Raw genomic sequence first — 15,643 nt, forward strand, 5'->3', positions numbered from 1 at the left:
GGTGGCTCACACCTGTAATCCCAACACTTTTGGAGGCCAAGATGGGCAGATCACCTGAGGTCAGGAGTTCGAGACCAGCCTGGCCAACATGGTGAAATCCCGTCTCTACTAAAAATACAAAATTAGCTGGGCGTGATGATGCATGCCTGTAATCCTATCTACTCAGGAGACTGAGGCAGGAGAATTGCTTGACCCGGGAGGTTGAGGTTGTGGTGAGCCAGGATCATGCCATCGCGCGCCAGCCTGAGGAACAAGAGCAAAACTCTGTCTGAAAGAAAATAAAAATGTCGGCCGTTTTGGCTCACACCTGCAATGCCAGCACTTTGGGAGGCCGAGGTGGGTGGACCAGTTGAGGTCAGGAGTTCAAGATTAGCCTGGCCAACATGGTGAAACCTCATCTCTACTAAAAATATAAAAATTAGCTGGATGTGGTGGTACATGTCTGTACTCCCAGATACTTGGGAGGCTGACGCTTCAAGAATTGCTTGAACCTGGGAGGTGGAGGTTGCAGTGATCTGAGATCGCACCACTGCATTCCAGCCTGGGCGACAGAGTGAGAGTTCGTCTGGAAAAAAAAAAACAAAAAACAAAGTTTTGATAATTTTTCAAAACCAAAGTTTTGATAATAGACTCCAGCATATCTGTAATCCCAGCTACTCTTGGAAGCTGAGGCAGGAGAATCGCTTGAACCTGGCAGGCAGAGGTTGTAGTGAGCTGAGATTGCGCCACTGCATTCCTGCCTGGGCAATAGAGAGAGTCCGTCTTTTAAAAAAAAAAAAAAAGGTTTGATACTTCCTTGTTAGACCCTAGTTAATTGTCTTGCTTGATCTCTGGGGTGGATACATGTCCCTGGTATCGTAATGTGCTGCTGGACAATTCTGCATTTAGTTTTACGTATTGTGTCCTCAGAAGCCTTGAGTATGCCGGTGTTTTCTCACATTGTGCAGGGCCCCTGTCTGGGATCTTTTTTTTCCTTCTTTGGATGCTGGATTTTCAGTGCTGCCTGGTTCACTCACTGATGAATCTTGTTGCTTACAGGTCCAGGTGCAGGTACAGCAGTCTCCACAACAGGTCTCGGCTCAGCAGCTCTCCCCACAGCTCACCGTTCACCAGCCTACTGAGCAACCCATCCAGGTCCAGGTGCAGATCCAAGGCCAGGCACCACAGTCAGCAGCCCCCTCCATTCAGACCCCGTCTCTGCAGAGTCCCAGTCCCTCACAGCTTCAAGCAGCTCAGATCCAGGTGCAGCACGTGCAAGCGGCCCAGCAGATCCAGGCTGCAGAAATCCCGGAGGAGCACATCCCACATCAGCAAATCCAGGCTCAGCTGGTGGCTGGCCAGTCTCTTGCTGGTGGTCAGCAGATCCAAATCCAGACCGTGGGTGCCCTTTCCCCACCACCATCCCAGCAGGGCTCACCCCGGGAAGGGGAGCGGCGGGTTGGCACAGCCAGTGTTCTCCAGCCAGTGAAGAAGCGCAAAGTGGACATGCCCATCACTGTGTCCTACGCCATCTCAGGGCAGCCGGTGGCCACCGTGCTAGCCATTCCACAGGGCCAGCAGCAGAGTTATGTGTCTTTGAGGCCAGACTTACTGACAGTAGACAGTGCCCACCTGTACAGTGCCACTGGGACCATTACTAGCCCTACAGGAGAAACCTGGACCATCCCTGTTTATTCTGCCCAGCCCCGGGGGGACCCTCAGCAGCAGAGCATTACCCACATTGCCATTCCCCAGGAAGCCTACAACGCAGTTCACGTCAGTGGCTCACCTACGGCCCTGGCAGCTGTTAAGCTGGAGGATGACAAGGAGAAGATGGTGGGCACCACATCTGTAGTGAAAAACTCCCATGAAGAGGTAGTGCAGACCCTTGCAAACTCTCTCTTTCCAGCACAGTTCATGAATGGCAACATCCACATTCCAGTGGCTGTGCAGGCTGTGGCAGGCACTTACCAGAATACGGCTCAAACTGTCCATATATGGGACCCCCAACAGCAGCCGCAGCAGCAAACTCCTCAGGAACAGACACCACCACCACAGCAGCAGCAGCAGCAGCTCCAAGTTACTTGTTCAGTAAGTGAAGACTTACCAGTAGGGCAGGCAGCCTGGTCCCTCAGGGCCCAGTGGGCAAAGAGCTTGCCTGGCAACCTCTGGCTTATTTACTGCTGTTACTCTTACAGTGATACAGTATTTAGTATTTCGGAGGAGAGGGGGAGAAACAGCACTTGAGGCTATGCAACAGAAAAAAAGATTTATCCTGGTACCTGGAAGTAAATGAGATGACCAGGAATTGCTTTGGAGTTTTGGAGAGATTTTGGATTTAAGTACCATAGACACTTCTTTGTAATCTCTTCTCAGAAAGAGTAAAGTTATAGGTGTAGATGAATGGGATACCTCAAGTGTGTCCCAGGTGCTGCTTCCTTGTATCATAAGTAAATGATTCTACCGAAACACTTGTAGTTTATTGCATAGATTAGAAATATCACTGGAGAGGCTGTGAGATTGTTCGTTCTGTTCTCTTTGGGCACACAGTGTGGGTGAATTAGAAAAGCTAAAATATCTCTTAATGAGCCTGTTAAAAGTGATAACCATTGGGAGGCTTGAATATGCCGTCTGTGCGGTGGGACCTCCCAAGAGTGTTTTTGTGTTACTTGAAAACAGGCAGCTGGGCAGGGTGGCTCACATCTGTAATCCTAGCACTTTGGGAGGCCGAGGCGAGTGGATCGCAAGTCAGCAGTTAGATACCAGCCTGGCCAATATGGTGAAACCCCATCTCTACTGGAAATAAAAAAATTAGCTGGGCATGGTGGCAGGCACCTGTAATCCCAGCTACTCAGGAAGCTGAGGCAGGAGAATCACTTGAACCCAGGAAGCAGAGGTTGCAGTGAGCCAAGATTGTACCAGTGCACTCCAGCCTGGACAACAAGAGCAAAACTCCGTCAAAAAAAAAAAAAAAAAAGGTCGGGTGCGATGGCTCAAGCCTGTAATCCCAGCACTTTGGGAGGCCGAGACGGGTGGATCACAAGGTCAGGAGATCGAGACCATCCTGGCCTACACGGTGAAACCCCGTCTCTATTAAAAAATACAAAAAAGTAGCCGGGCGTGGTGGCAGGCACCTGTAATCCCAGCTACTCAGGAAGCTGAGGCAGGAGAATTGCTTGGACATGGGAGGTGGAGGTTGCATTGAGCCAAGATTGTACCAGTGCACTCCAGCCTGGACAACAAGAGCAAAACTCCGTCAAAAAAAAAAAAAAAAAGGTCGGGTGCGATGGCTCAAGCCTGTAATCCCAGCACTTTGGGAGGCTGAGGCAGGAAGATCACTTGAGGCCAGGAGTTTCAGATCAGCTTGGCCAACATAACCTTGTCTGTACTAAAAGTACAAAATTAGCTGGGTGTGGTGGCACACACCTGTTATCCCAGGTAATCTTACTTGGGAGGCTGAAGCAGGAGAATTGCTTGAACCTGGGAAGCAGAGGTTGCAGTGAGCTGAGATCGTGCCACTGCATTCCAACCTGGGGCAACAGAGCAAGACTTTTGTCTCAAAACAAACACACAAAAAACCTGTTAGTGCTGGGTGCAGTGGCAGTTGCCTATAATCCCAGCAGTTTGGGAGGCTGAGGTGGGAGGAATGCTTGAGCCTAGGAGTTTGAGATCAGCCTGGGCAATATAGGAAGACCCTATCTCTACAAAAAATTAAAAAATATAGTCTAGTGTGGTGGCACACGCCTGTGGTCCCAGCTTAGATGCGAGGGTTGCATGAGCCTGGGAGGTTGATGCTACTATGATCATGCCACTGCTTTTTAGCCTAGAGAACAGAGTGAGACCCTGTCTAAAAGAACTGATTGGTGAAATATCTGGTCCTGTTAGAGAGGGATATAGGGCCTCTGGTCTTATGGGACTGATGAAGGTGCTGTGCCTCAGTGGTCATAGGCTCCTGGGAGTGCATATGTATGTGGGAGCTGGCACAAATAAGTTAGATAAGGAACTGCACTTGGAAACATGGGCTGTAAGTGATTAAGCAAAGGTTGACCAGGTGGTTTCATAGAGGCAATATCATATTATCCTAGGTGGCATCGTTAAAGACCTGCTAAATATCTAGCTGTTGGGCCCAGAAATAGAACAAGACAATATTTTTTGCTTTGTACAACTTAGAGTCTAGTTGCAAAAATAAGAACTTATGATTTCTTTTCCTTTGAATTATTTATAAGGCAGAATAATTATGACATACAAAGACAAACTGGGAATTTAGAAATTCTAGGTTAAAAAGTCAACAGAGGCGTTTTTGTGGACAAAATGAGGTTTGAACTGTAGTTTGTTTATTTTTGAGACAGTTTGTTGCTTTGTTTCCTAGGTAGGAGTATGGTAGTGATCATAATTCACTGTAGCTTGAAAGTCCTGGGCTCATAAAATCCTCCCACCTCAGCCTCCCAAGTAGCTGGGACTATAGGCAGACTGCCACACTTGGCATATATATGTATATACACACACACACATATACACGTGTGTGTGTATATATGTGTGTGTATATACACGTGTGTGTATATATATACATATATGTGTGTGTGTGTGTGTATATATGTGTATATATATATTTGTAGAGACAGGGTCTCACTATGTTACCCAGGCTGCTCTTGAACTCCTGGCCTTAAGTGATCCTCCCGCCTTGGCCTCCCAGAGTGCTGGGATTACAGGCATGAGCCACTGCACCCTGCCTTGAACTGTTGAACTGTGGTTTATCGTTTAGATAAACAAAAGATGGAACAGCATAAATACAGAGCCAAGGATGGACAGAAGGAACATGGCCTAAGGCAGCTTGAGAAGGGAACTGTGGGAATGGAGTTAAGTGTTGGGGGGTGGGGGTGGGGTTGTTGTTTTCCCAAAGCAGAGTTGAGTTTGATCTAATCTGTGATAGGAAATCAGGAATTTCCTAGATTCGTGGTAACAGGAGGAACCAAGTAGATGCATGTAGAATTAACTGCATATAGGAGAAACCAGCCAGTAGATTTGTAATAGGTCTCTGTGCTCAGCTTTTGTTCACAGAGATGGAGCCCATTAGGCCTCCCCTAGCTCTCCTGGACCTGATGGTCCAATTGCAGGTCAATGCTTCATTTGGTACTTAGTGGTCTCTGTTTATAATTTCCATGTCTGGGTCTTCCAGCAGGAGAAGATCCTTTCTGGAGTTCCTTTTAGTGGGCCAGTGTTCTTCAGAGGCTGTATCTGTTTTGGGAAAGTCTTAGAGTGATTTACATGAAGTTATCATTACCAGCAATAGAAAAATTGTGAAGAATCCCAATTTTCCATCCTCAGGGAAAAATGCCAAGGGAAAGATGTGTTTGTCTGTATATACCACAGATATCCCTCTGCCCTCCTATGCAGGCTCTGTGCTAGGAACTGGGGAATAGAGATGAGTAAGACAGTCTTTTCCACCCTTGGACCACTTTACAGCATGTGCGGAAGACAGTCAAGTTGAACCCTAAGGGGTGCTGGTGACAAAATGTGTTCCTTCATCTGCCACAGGTCCATACCTTTTATAAAAGCTCTTAATATCTCCTGTCTTTAAAACCAGATTTATGGTGAAATCTGACTTCCTCACACCCACCTCCATCTATTATCCCATTTCTCTGTTCTACTTTATTCCCAGAACTCTCAAAAAGCATTATCTACACAACCTGGGCTCCAGATGCTGTAAAATTTTCCCTTCAACTCATGACTAAATCTGTTTTTGTCAAGGTCAGCAGTGACCCCCCCTACAGCCAGTTCAGACCAGCAAGTATGTATTTATCCTGCAGCAACACACAACACAGCAGCCCATTATTGAGTCTTTTTTTTTTTTTTTAAGACAGAGTCTCGCTCTGTCTCCCAGGCTGGAGTGCAGTGGCTCTGTCTCAGCTCACTGCAAGCTCCACCTCCCGGGTTCACGCTGTTCTCCTACCTCAGCCTCCCGAGTAGCTGAGACTACAGGCGCCTGCCACCATGGCCGGCTAATTTTTTGTATTTTTGGTAGAGATGGGATTTCACCGTGTTAACCAGGATGGTCTCGATCTCCTGACCTCGTGATCCACCCGCCTCGGCCTCCCAAAGTGCTGGGATTACAGGCGTGAGCCACCGCGCCCGGCTGAGACTCTTTTTCTTTAGACTTGCATGTTATTACACACTCCTGATTTTCCTCCTACCCATCTGAGTCTTCTTTATTCCCAGGAAACTTACTGGTGCCTTCTTCTCTCTCTGAATTGTACATGTTGATGTTCCTTAGGGTTCAGTACTTGGCCCTCTTCTCCCTGAGGGATTTCTTTCCCATGATTTCCAGCATCTCCAGATGATTCTTGCTGCTGCTGAAGATAATAATCACTGGTACTATCTGCCAGTACTACTGTTCTTGATATTTAACATGTTCTTCTAATTTTCACATTAACTTTACAAAGTATGTACTAGTATCTCTATTTTACAGATGAGGAAACTCAGGCAAAGAGATTAAGTGACAAGGCCAAAGCCGTGCTTAAAAAGTGGCAGAACTGGCCAGGCGTGGTGGCTCACACCTATAATCCCAGTACTTTGGGAGGCCAGAGGCGGGTAGATCACGAGGTCAGGAGTTAAAAGACCAGCCTGGCCAAGATGGTGAAACCCCGTCTCTACTAAAAATACAAAAACAAAAAATTAATCAGGCGTAGTGGTTGGCACCTATAATCCCAGCTACCTGGGAGGCTAAGGCACAGAATTGCCCGAACCTAGGAGGCGGAGGTTTCAGTGAGCCGAGATCGTGCCACTGCACTCCAGCCTGGGCGATAGAATGAGACTCTGTCTCAAAAAAAAAAAAGTGAGGCCAGGCACGGTGGCTCACACTTGTAATCCCAGCACTCTGGGAGGCCGAGGTGGGTGGATCACGAGCTCAGGAGACTATCCTGGCTGACACAGTGAAGCCCCATCTCTACTAAAAAGACAAAAAATTAGCCGGGTGTAGTGGTGTGCACCTGAAGTCCCAGCTACTCAGGAGGCTGAGGCAGGAGAATGGCATGAACCCGGGAGGCAGAGCTTGCAGTGAGTGGAGATCGTGCCACTGCACTCCAGCCTGGGCGACAGAGCGAGACTCCGTCTCAAAAAAAAAAAAAAAAAAGTGGCAGAATTGAGATTCAACCCTGGATGGGCTGACCCTGAAGCCTGTGTCTTAATCCGTGTGCTGCATTGACGCATTAAGTCCAAGTCTCTCGGCCATGCCTTCCTCTGTTTGGAACCTTTTCCACATATTCAGCTGCCTACTTAGCATTTACTTGGATTTATTGACAATACCTCAGATCTTCATTGGCATCACTTCTAAAACTGTCAAAAACTTCCCTGTCTCAGAAAGTGGTGCTGCTCTCCACCCAGTTGTTTCTGGTTTGGAGTCATCTTTGTGTCTGCTTCCTTGCTCCTCACAGCCAGTTCATTAACAAGCCATGTTGCTTCTACCATCACACCTCTCAAAATCTCTTACATCATCTCCACTGCCACCACTATAGTCTAGGCCACCAGTACTTGCTTCCATTCTTGTTCTTCAATTTATTCTTCATAGAACAATGAGAATAATCATAAAATGTAAGATCATGTCACTTCCTAGCTTAAAACTCTCCAAGGGCTCCCATTATGTGTAGGAACAAATTTACACTACATTGTACAATACTCTGTATGAGTAACTTTCAACCTGGGTTGCATTATTGCCTCCTCCATCCACTGATAGACATTTGGACACGTTTGGAAGAATTTTTGGAAGATGCTTGGGGTGTTCCAAACTAAATGTTAACTGACATTTAGTGGTTGGAAGCACACAGTAAAGGGGACCTGTTACAGAAGCACTGCCTCCCATGCTCTGGCCACTGCCTACTTGTTCAGCCAGACTCCTGGATTTCTAGTTTGGGTAAATGATGTTGCCATTGAACGAGGGAGGGAGGTAACTCAGGAGAATAGATCTGGGCAGGGAAGATAATGAATACTCTGTAGATGTTAGTTGGAGGTGGCTATGAGATGTTCAGTTGGAGATATATAGTACCCACTGGGTATATTAAGCAGGGAGTAGGGGCAGTAAGGGTTCTAGCTTGGAGGTACATAGCGATCACTTTGACAAATACGGTTATCCAAACTGGAAAAGTGGGTGAGACTCACCAGGGAGAACATGTAGTTGAAATGAGAAAGTGGGTCTATAGAGTAGCTCCATAGTTAACAAACACGTAAGGGCCTGGCAGAGATAAACCTAAAGCATACACAGAAAGAACTGCCAGATAGCTGAGGGAGGTCCAGGAGAGTGACAGGAAGCCGAGCAGCGTACAAAGGACAGTGTTGTGAGTGACATTTTTGGATGTGCCAGAAAGGTCCAGTAGGTTAGGGCCAAAGCATCCATTGCATTTGACCCTTTCATTTCAGGTGTATGCGACTGGGGAGTACAAGGAGGGTGGTAGTGCTGGTAGTGGTGGCAGCAACTACTACAGGCCACCAAGAAGAAATTGCTAATTTCTGGGGTAGACAGAATAGTGATTGGAGCCCTGAATACAGCATCCAGATCAAAGGTCTATGGAAATCAGAGAATGAGTCCTCAGGTTAAAAGTAGAAGAAAGGGCAAGAATGTCTGGGCCCAGCTATAGACTTGGCTTTGTGCAAGACAGTAATTCATGACAAACTTTTTAATAAAACAGAGTAGGGGAAAGATGGGTTGCTTCCTGAGCTAAGAAAGTACTTATTGACTAGGTAAAGGGAGGCTTGGGCCTGTGGGTGGCGGGGAGGAGGGGATATCTGTGTGGCTCACTGAGAGGCTTCTGGTGCTATTGGATCCTCTGGCCCTGAGCTCAGCTGCCCTCCTGGTCTGTGCTAGATGTTTTAGAGGGGCATGATGGTTGGCAGTTCATGGAACTGTTTCAAAGAAATGGTTTGAGTAATTTTTTTTTTTTTTTTTGTGATCATTGGATTAGCCAGTGCAGTTAAGGAGAAAAACTGATGCCAAAGATTTTCTTCACAACACTGCAGATTGAATCAGCTCTTTGCCCTAGACTGTAATTTAATACATGTCAGTATTCTGGGCCTGATGCAAAGCTTTGCACACGTTTTTTGAATTAGTGAGTGAGTGAAACTAGGGCTTTCGGTGATTTGAATTGATTTGCTGTTTTATTGCACCTTTGAGAATCACATTCTTTTTTTTTTTTGAGACAGAGTCTGGCTCTGTGACCCAGGATGGAGTGCAGTGGCACCATCTTAGCTCACTGCAACCTCTGCCTCTCAGGTTCAAGCAATTCTCCTGCCTCAGCCTCCCAAGTAGGTGGGATTACAGGCCCATGCTACCTCACCTGCCTAATTTTTTATATTTTTGGTAGAGACAGGGTTTCACCACGTTGGCCAGGCTAGTCTCCAACTCCTGACCTGAAGTGATCTGCCTGCCTCGGCCTCCCAGAGTGCTGGGATTATAGGTGTGAGCCAAGTGACCCAGCTCAAGCACTTTCTTTGAACATGTGGTGACTCAGTTCTTGCCCTTCAAAATCAGCGTCCAAACTAAAAAAATGGAAAATCTTGGAATTTTATTTTTTTAGGGTATAAAGATCTCTTTAGAATCTGGCCGGGCATGGTGGCTCATGCCTATAAGGCCAACATTTTGGGAGGCCAAGGTGGACAGATCACCTGAGGTCGGGAGTTTGAGACCAGCTTGGTCAACATGGTGAAACCCCGTCTCTACTAAAAATACAAAAATTAGCCAGGCATGATGGCAGACACCTATAATCCCAGCTACTCGGGAGGCTGAGGCAGGAGAATGCCTTGAACCTGGGAGGCAGAGGTTGTGGTGAGCCAAGATCATGCCACTGCTCTCCAGTCTGGGTGACAGAGCAAGACTTTGCTCAAAAAAAGAATTTCAAAAAGTAGGAAATTGCAAAGTTGGGAGTCAAGACCAGCCTGACCAACTTGGAGAAACCCCATCTCTACTAAAAATACAAAATTAGCTGGGAGTGGTGGCACATGCCTGTAATCCTAGCTAGTTGGGAGGCTGAGGCAGGAGAATCGCTTGAACCTGGGAGACAGAGGTTGAGGTGAGCCGAGATCCCACCATTGCACTCTAGCATCCAAAGAACAAGAGCGAAACTCAGTCCCTGCCAAAAAAAAAAAGAGAAATGCTGAGTCTCAGATCCCACCCTTTTCAATCACAATATACATTTTGATATAATCCCCAAGTGATTTGTTTGCACATTAAAGATTGTGGGGGCCGGGCGCAGTGGCTCATGCCTGTAATCTTAGCACTTCGGGAGGCTGAGGCAGGTGGATCACCTGAGGTCAGGAGTTCGAGACCAGCCTGGCCAACATGGAGAAACTCCGTCTCTACTAAAAATAAAAAAATTAGCCAGGTGTGGTGGCACACACCTATAATCCCAGCTACTCGGGAGGCTGAAGAAGGAGAATTGCTTGAACCCAGGAGGTGGAAGTTACATTGAGCTGAGATTGTGCCACTGCAGTCAAGTCTGTACTACAGGAGCGAGACTCCATCTCAAAAAAAAAAAAAAGAAAAAGATTGTGGAAGCAGTGCTTTGAGCCAGTAGTTCTCAGTGGTGACCAAACATTAGAATTACTTTTTTACTTGAGGAGTTCTTTTGTTTTGTTTTGTTTTTTCTTTTTCCGAGACAGAGTCTCGCTCTGTCACCAGGCTGGAGTGCAGTGGCGTAATCTTACTTGAGGAGTTTTTATACGATTGATACCTTGGCTCCCCCTCAGAGAGATGCTGGGGTAACTCTGTCTATTAGTGTTTTTAAATAAAAGATTTGACCGGGCACGGTGGTTCACGCCTGTAATCCCAGCACTTTGGGAGGCTGAGGCGGGCAGATCACCTGAGGTTGGGAGTTCGAGACCAGCCTGACCAACATGATGAAACCCCGTCTCGATTAAAATTACGAAATTAGCTGGCCGTGGTGGTGCATGCCTGTAATCCCAGGTACTCGGGAGGCTGAGGCAGGAGAATCACTTGAACCCGGGAGGTGGACGTTGCAGTGAGCCGAGATGGGGCCATTGCACTCCAGCCTGAGTGACAAGAGCGAAACTCCATCTAAAAAAAAAAAACATTTAAAAGTGCAGTCAAGGCTGAGAATCACTGCACTAGCCCAGTTGCAGTACTGCTTTTGCTGTCCCTGGGGCAAGAGGTAGAACTGCAAAGCTTCTTAAAAGTAGGACAGCGGCCGGGCGTGGTGGCTCAAGCCTGTAATCCCAGCACTTTGGGAGGCCAAGACGGGTGGATCACGAGGTCAGGAGATGGAGACCATCCTGGCTAACACGGTGAAACCCCATCTTTACTAAACAAATACAAAAAATTAGCCGGGCGTGGTGGCGGGCGCCTGTAGTCCCAGCTACTCCGGAGGCTGAGCCAGGAGAATGGCGTGAACCTGGGAGGCGGAGCTTGCAGTGAGCCGAGATCGCGCCACTGCACTCCAGCCTGGGCAACAGAGCAAGACTCCTTCTCAAAAAAAAAAAAGAAAAGAAAAAAAAAAAGGACAGCAAGGAGTAGAGAAATATTTTCTTAAATAAATGAACTATACATAACAATTTTCTGGCAATTTTGCTGCAGGATCTAATATAAAACGTTATTGACACATTTTCATGGTTTCTTTCCTATAGGCTCAAACTGTCCAGGTTGCTGAAGTTGAACCACAGTCACAGCCACAGCCTTCCCCAGAACTTCTGCTTCCAAATTCTTTGAAGCCAGAAGAAGGGCTTGAAGTATGGAAAAACTGGGCCCAGACCAAGAATGCTGAATTAGAGAAGGATGCTCAGAACAGATTGGCACCCATTGGGAGTGAGTGTCTGGGAAGAAGAGTGGGCTCTGTCTAAAATGCAGTGGTACTGAAGTAACAGGAGGACAAAATGGCAGAAAAGTGGTATCCTCTGTCTGGGGGAAAAGAGAGCAACATCTGTAATAGTATGTTGAATTCAGTCCTAGCAACAAGCAGTACTGACCCTGTGTACATAATAAGCAGGATGTGTGGGGTTTGCGCAAAACCAGGCATTTTTAGACATACGGGTTTCAGGAGTTGACCCTACCAGACCTGAACAGAGTGACTTCTGGGAGGAAATGGGAACCAGGGAGTAGGCACTCAAGCCCTTCTTTCTTGGCATTAGGCTCATACACTCACATGATAGGCCAGTTCTGACATTACAGGCGTGAAACATTACAGTAGATACAAGTGAACATTTCTGTCCCAGCACCCTGATGGGCAGTATGTGTTCTGAGCCTTCCAGATATGGACCCCTAGGACCTTCATTCGTCCTGGGTTGCCAGGACCTCCATTCATCTTTGGGGCTTTCGTTGCAGGGCGCCAACTGCTGCGATTCCAGGAAGATCTCATCTCCTCTGCTGTGGCAGAGTTGAATTATGGGCTCTGTCTAATGACACGGGAAGCTCGAAATGGAGAAGGTGAACCCTATGATCCAGATGTGCTCTACTATATTTTCCTGTGTATTCAAAAGGTAGGAAACAGATCTTCATGAGAACATGTTTGAGCTGTGTTCCTGTTGGATGTTTGCTAGTTTAGTTAATAAAATGACAAACAAGAAGTTAAAATAAGGAAGTTCTCTTTCAAGTATATAATGAGTTTTAAAATGCACATTTTTTTTAAGTTTTAAAAACCTACATGTTCACTTTAGAAAATAAGAGCCGGGGCTGGGCGCTGGTGGCTCACGCCTGTAATCCCAGCACTTTGGGAAGCTGAGGCAGGTGGATCACTTGAGGTCAGGAGTTGAAGATGACCAGCCCGGCCAACATGGTGAAACCCTATCCACTAAAAATATAAAAATTCTCCAGGTGTGGTGGTGCACGCCTATAATCCCTGCTACTTGGGAGGAGGCTGAGGCATGATAATCGCTTGAACCCGGGAGATAGAGGTTGCAATGAGCTGAGATCACAGCATTGCACTCCAGCCTGGGTGACAGAGCGAGACTCTGTCTCAAAAATTAAAAAAAGAAAAAAAATAAGAGCCAAGCGAGATATCTCACACCTGTAATCCCAGAACTTTGGGAGGCTCAGGCAGGAGGATCGCTTGAGCCACAGGAGTTTGAGACCAGCCTAGGCAACATAGTGAAACCCCATCTCTACAAAAAATTAGCTGGGTATGGTAGTGCGTGCCTGTAGTCCCAGCTGCTTGGGAGGCTGAGGTGGGAGGATTGCTTAAGCCCCAGAGGTTGGGGCTGTAGTGAGTCATGATTATGCCACTACACTCCAGCCTGGGTGACAGAGTGAGACCCGGTCTCAAAAATGAAAAGAAAAAATCTTAGCCGGGTGTGGTGGTGCACACCTGTAGTCCCAGCTATTTGGGAGGCTGAGGCAGGAGGATCGCTTGAGCTCAGGAGTTTGAGGCTACAGTCAGCTATGATTGTGCCATCACACTTCATTCAGTCTGGGCTGCAAAGCAAGACCTTGCCTCTTAAAAAATAAATGCATAAAATAAATAATAAAATAGGAAAGCAAACATTATTCATCATCCTACTACCTAGAGAAACTTCTATTACATTATTGGTAATTACCTTGACCTTTTTTTTTTTGTAATTCACAAAGCATTTATGTAACACTTCTCTTTTTGTTAAAGTAAACCTGATTTTCATGGAAGTAATTTATTCAAAACAAAACCTTGTGCCAGCATAGAACTTTCCTTCTCATTGTTCCCTGCATTAACACTAAATACTTACTTGAAGGAGTCTAGCTAGAATAATATACCAATGTAGTTAGGTTTTGAGGACATCTGTGGTGAAGCATAACGGAAATTTGCAGACCAGCAGTTCAAGGGAGCAGAGGTGGATGTTTTAGTGTCTGAAGGCTTTTGAGGAGAAATCACAGTATAGTAGAGTAGGGCTTACTGGTTGGGACTCATTCTGTTGCCTAGTCTTGAGACATGTCTGCCTCCTAGTTTTTTCCTCTCTCAGTGGTCCTAAGCTAAGTACTGTGTGAATTGCTTTACATGCTTTCATTCTGTGCTCTCCCCAGTCCTGGAAGGCAGATACCATCATCTCCATTTATAGGCAAGGAAACTGAGCCCCAGAAGTTAAAAGACTTGCACATGTTATTTAACTTACACAATATCTAATGGAAGGCTGACCCTAGAGCCTATTCATGATTTTTGCTAACAACAAAACAATGCCTTTCTTGGGTGAAATACCATTCACAACATCTGCCTTACTTACCTAACTCTCAAGAATGTCATGAGAATCAGTCACATGAGCTTAAGCATACTATGGAAGTGTCACGTGCTGGTGCCTTAATTTGTTGAGGTGTGAATGGGTAGGGAAGGATAGTAATACTGGTAGAAAAATATATTTATTTCCCCTGAAAGCCTTGTTCAGGAGACTACCAATAACTTCTATTAATTGTTTTTCTTTTAGTATCTTTTTGAAAATGGAAGGGTAGATGACATTTTCTCCGATCTTTATTATGTTCGGTTCACGGAGTGGCTACATGAAGTTCTGAAGGATGTTCAGCCCCGGGTCACTCCACTTGGTAAGAGTCTCCCTTGTCTTTGGATATCTTTCCCACCTGGATTTAAGAAAGATCAACAGCTTCTGTGGTTGGCTGTGAAAAGCATGTGAGTGAGGGGTATATAAATCCCAGACAGCAGCAGCATTGGCCACTGTGCTACTTGTCCTGATAGGGAAGAGGCATTGCTCACCAGAGAACCTTGCTGGTCCCAGTGTGGGAAGGACACAGGAACAAGCAGAACTAGTGGGACAGTTACTATCTTTTTTTTTTCTATTAAAATGTATTGATTAAAATTAGAATAACAATTAAGAATTGTGGACAGTTTTATCTGTAGAGCATAATTTTTGCTTTAGTCACAGGCAGTCTTCTGGACAGAATATTCTGTTGGAACAAAAGCATAGGTTATTCAGTGTTTTTCTTTGTTTGTTCTTAAAAAAAACATGGTCTTGGTATGTTGCTGAGATGGACCTCAAACTCCTGAGCTTAAGCGATCCTCCTGCCTCAGCATCCTGAGTAGCTGGAGCTATAGGCATGCGCTACCATGCTCAGGTATTTTTGTTTTGTTTTGTTTTGTTTTGTTTGATACAGAGTCTCACTCTGTAGCCCAGGGTGGAGTGCAGTGGTGTGATCTTGGCGCATTGCAGCCTCCGCCTCCTGGGTCCCAGTTCAGGCAGTTCTCCTACCTCAGCCTCCCGAGTAGCTGGGATTACAGGCACATGCCATCATGCCCAGCTAATTTTTGTATTTTTAGTAGAGGCAGGGTTTTGCCATGTTGGCCAGGCTGGTCTCAAACTCCTGACTTTGTGATCTGCCCGCCTCGGCCTCCCAAAGTGCTGGGATTACAGGCGTGAGCCACTGTGCCTGGCCTATTTTTGTTTTTAATAGACTTTTTTGTTTTGAGACAGAGTTTTACTCTTGTTGCCCGGGCTGGGGTGCAGTGGTGCGATCTTGGCTCACTGCAGCATCTGCCTCCCGGGTTCAAGTGATTCTCCTATCCTAGCCTCCCAAGTAGCTGGGATTACAGGGGCATACCACCACGCCTGACTAATTTTTGTATTTTTAGTAGAGACAGGTTTTCATCATATTGGTCAGGGTGGTCTCGAACTCTTAACCTCAGGTGATCCACCCACGTCAGCCTCTCCCAAGTGCTGGAATTACAGGCATGAGCCGCCACGGCCAACTAATAGACTT

General features: G+C 46.4%; 1 protein-coding gene across 3 annotated transcripts in view; it reads left to right on the plus strand.

Annotated features, from left to right (window-relative positions):
• Positions 1-15,643, plus strand: part of QRICH1 (glutamine-rich 1) — a 77,011-nt gene that overhangs the window by 44,735 nt on the left and 16,633 nt on the right. For all 3 annotated transcript variants that reach the window (XM_011939122.1, XM_011939123.1, XM_011939124.1), the window contains 4 exons: positions 1,039-2,070; positions 11,605-11,782; positions 12,299-12,453; positions 14,359-14,473. In XM_011939122.1, coding sequence (XP_011794512.1) covers positions 1,039-2,070; positions 11,605-11,782; positions 12,299-12,453; positions 14,359-14,473 — 1,480 coding nt within the window. The remainder of the gene's footprint in view (positions 1-1,038; positions 2,071-11,604; positions 11,783-12,298; positions 12,454-14,358; positions 14,474-15,643) is intronic.

Source organism: Colobus angolensis, unplaced genomic scaffold (assembly GCF_000951035.1).
Source record: "Colobus angolensis palliatus isolate OR3802 unplaced genomic scaffold, Cang.pa_1.0 Scaffold18, whole genome shotgun sequence".
Lineage (NCBI taxonomy): Eukaryota > Metazoa > Chordata > Mammalia > Primates > Cercopithecidae > Colobus > Colobus angolensis.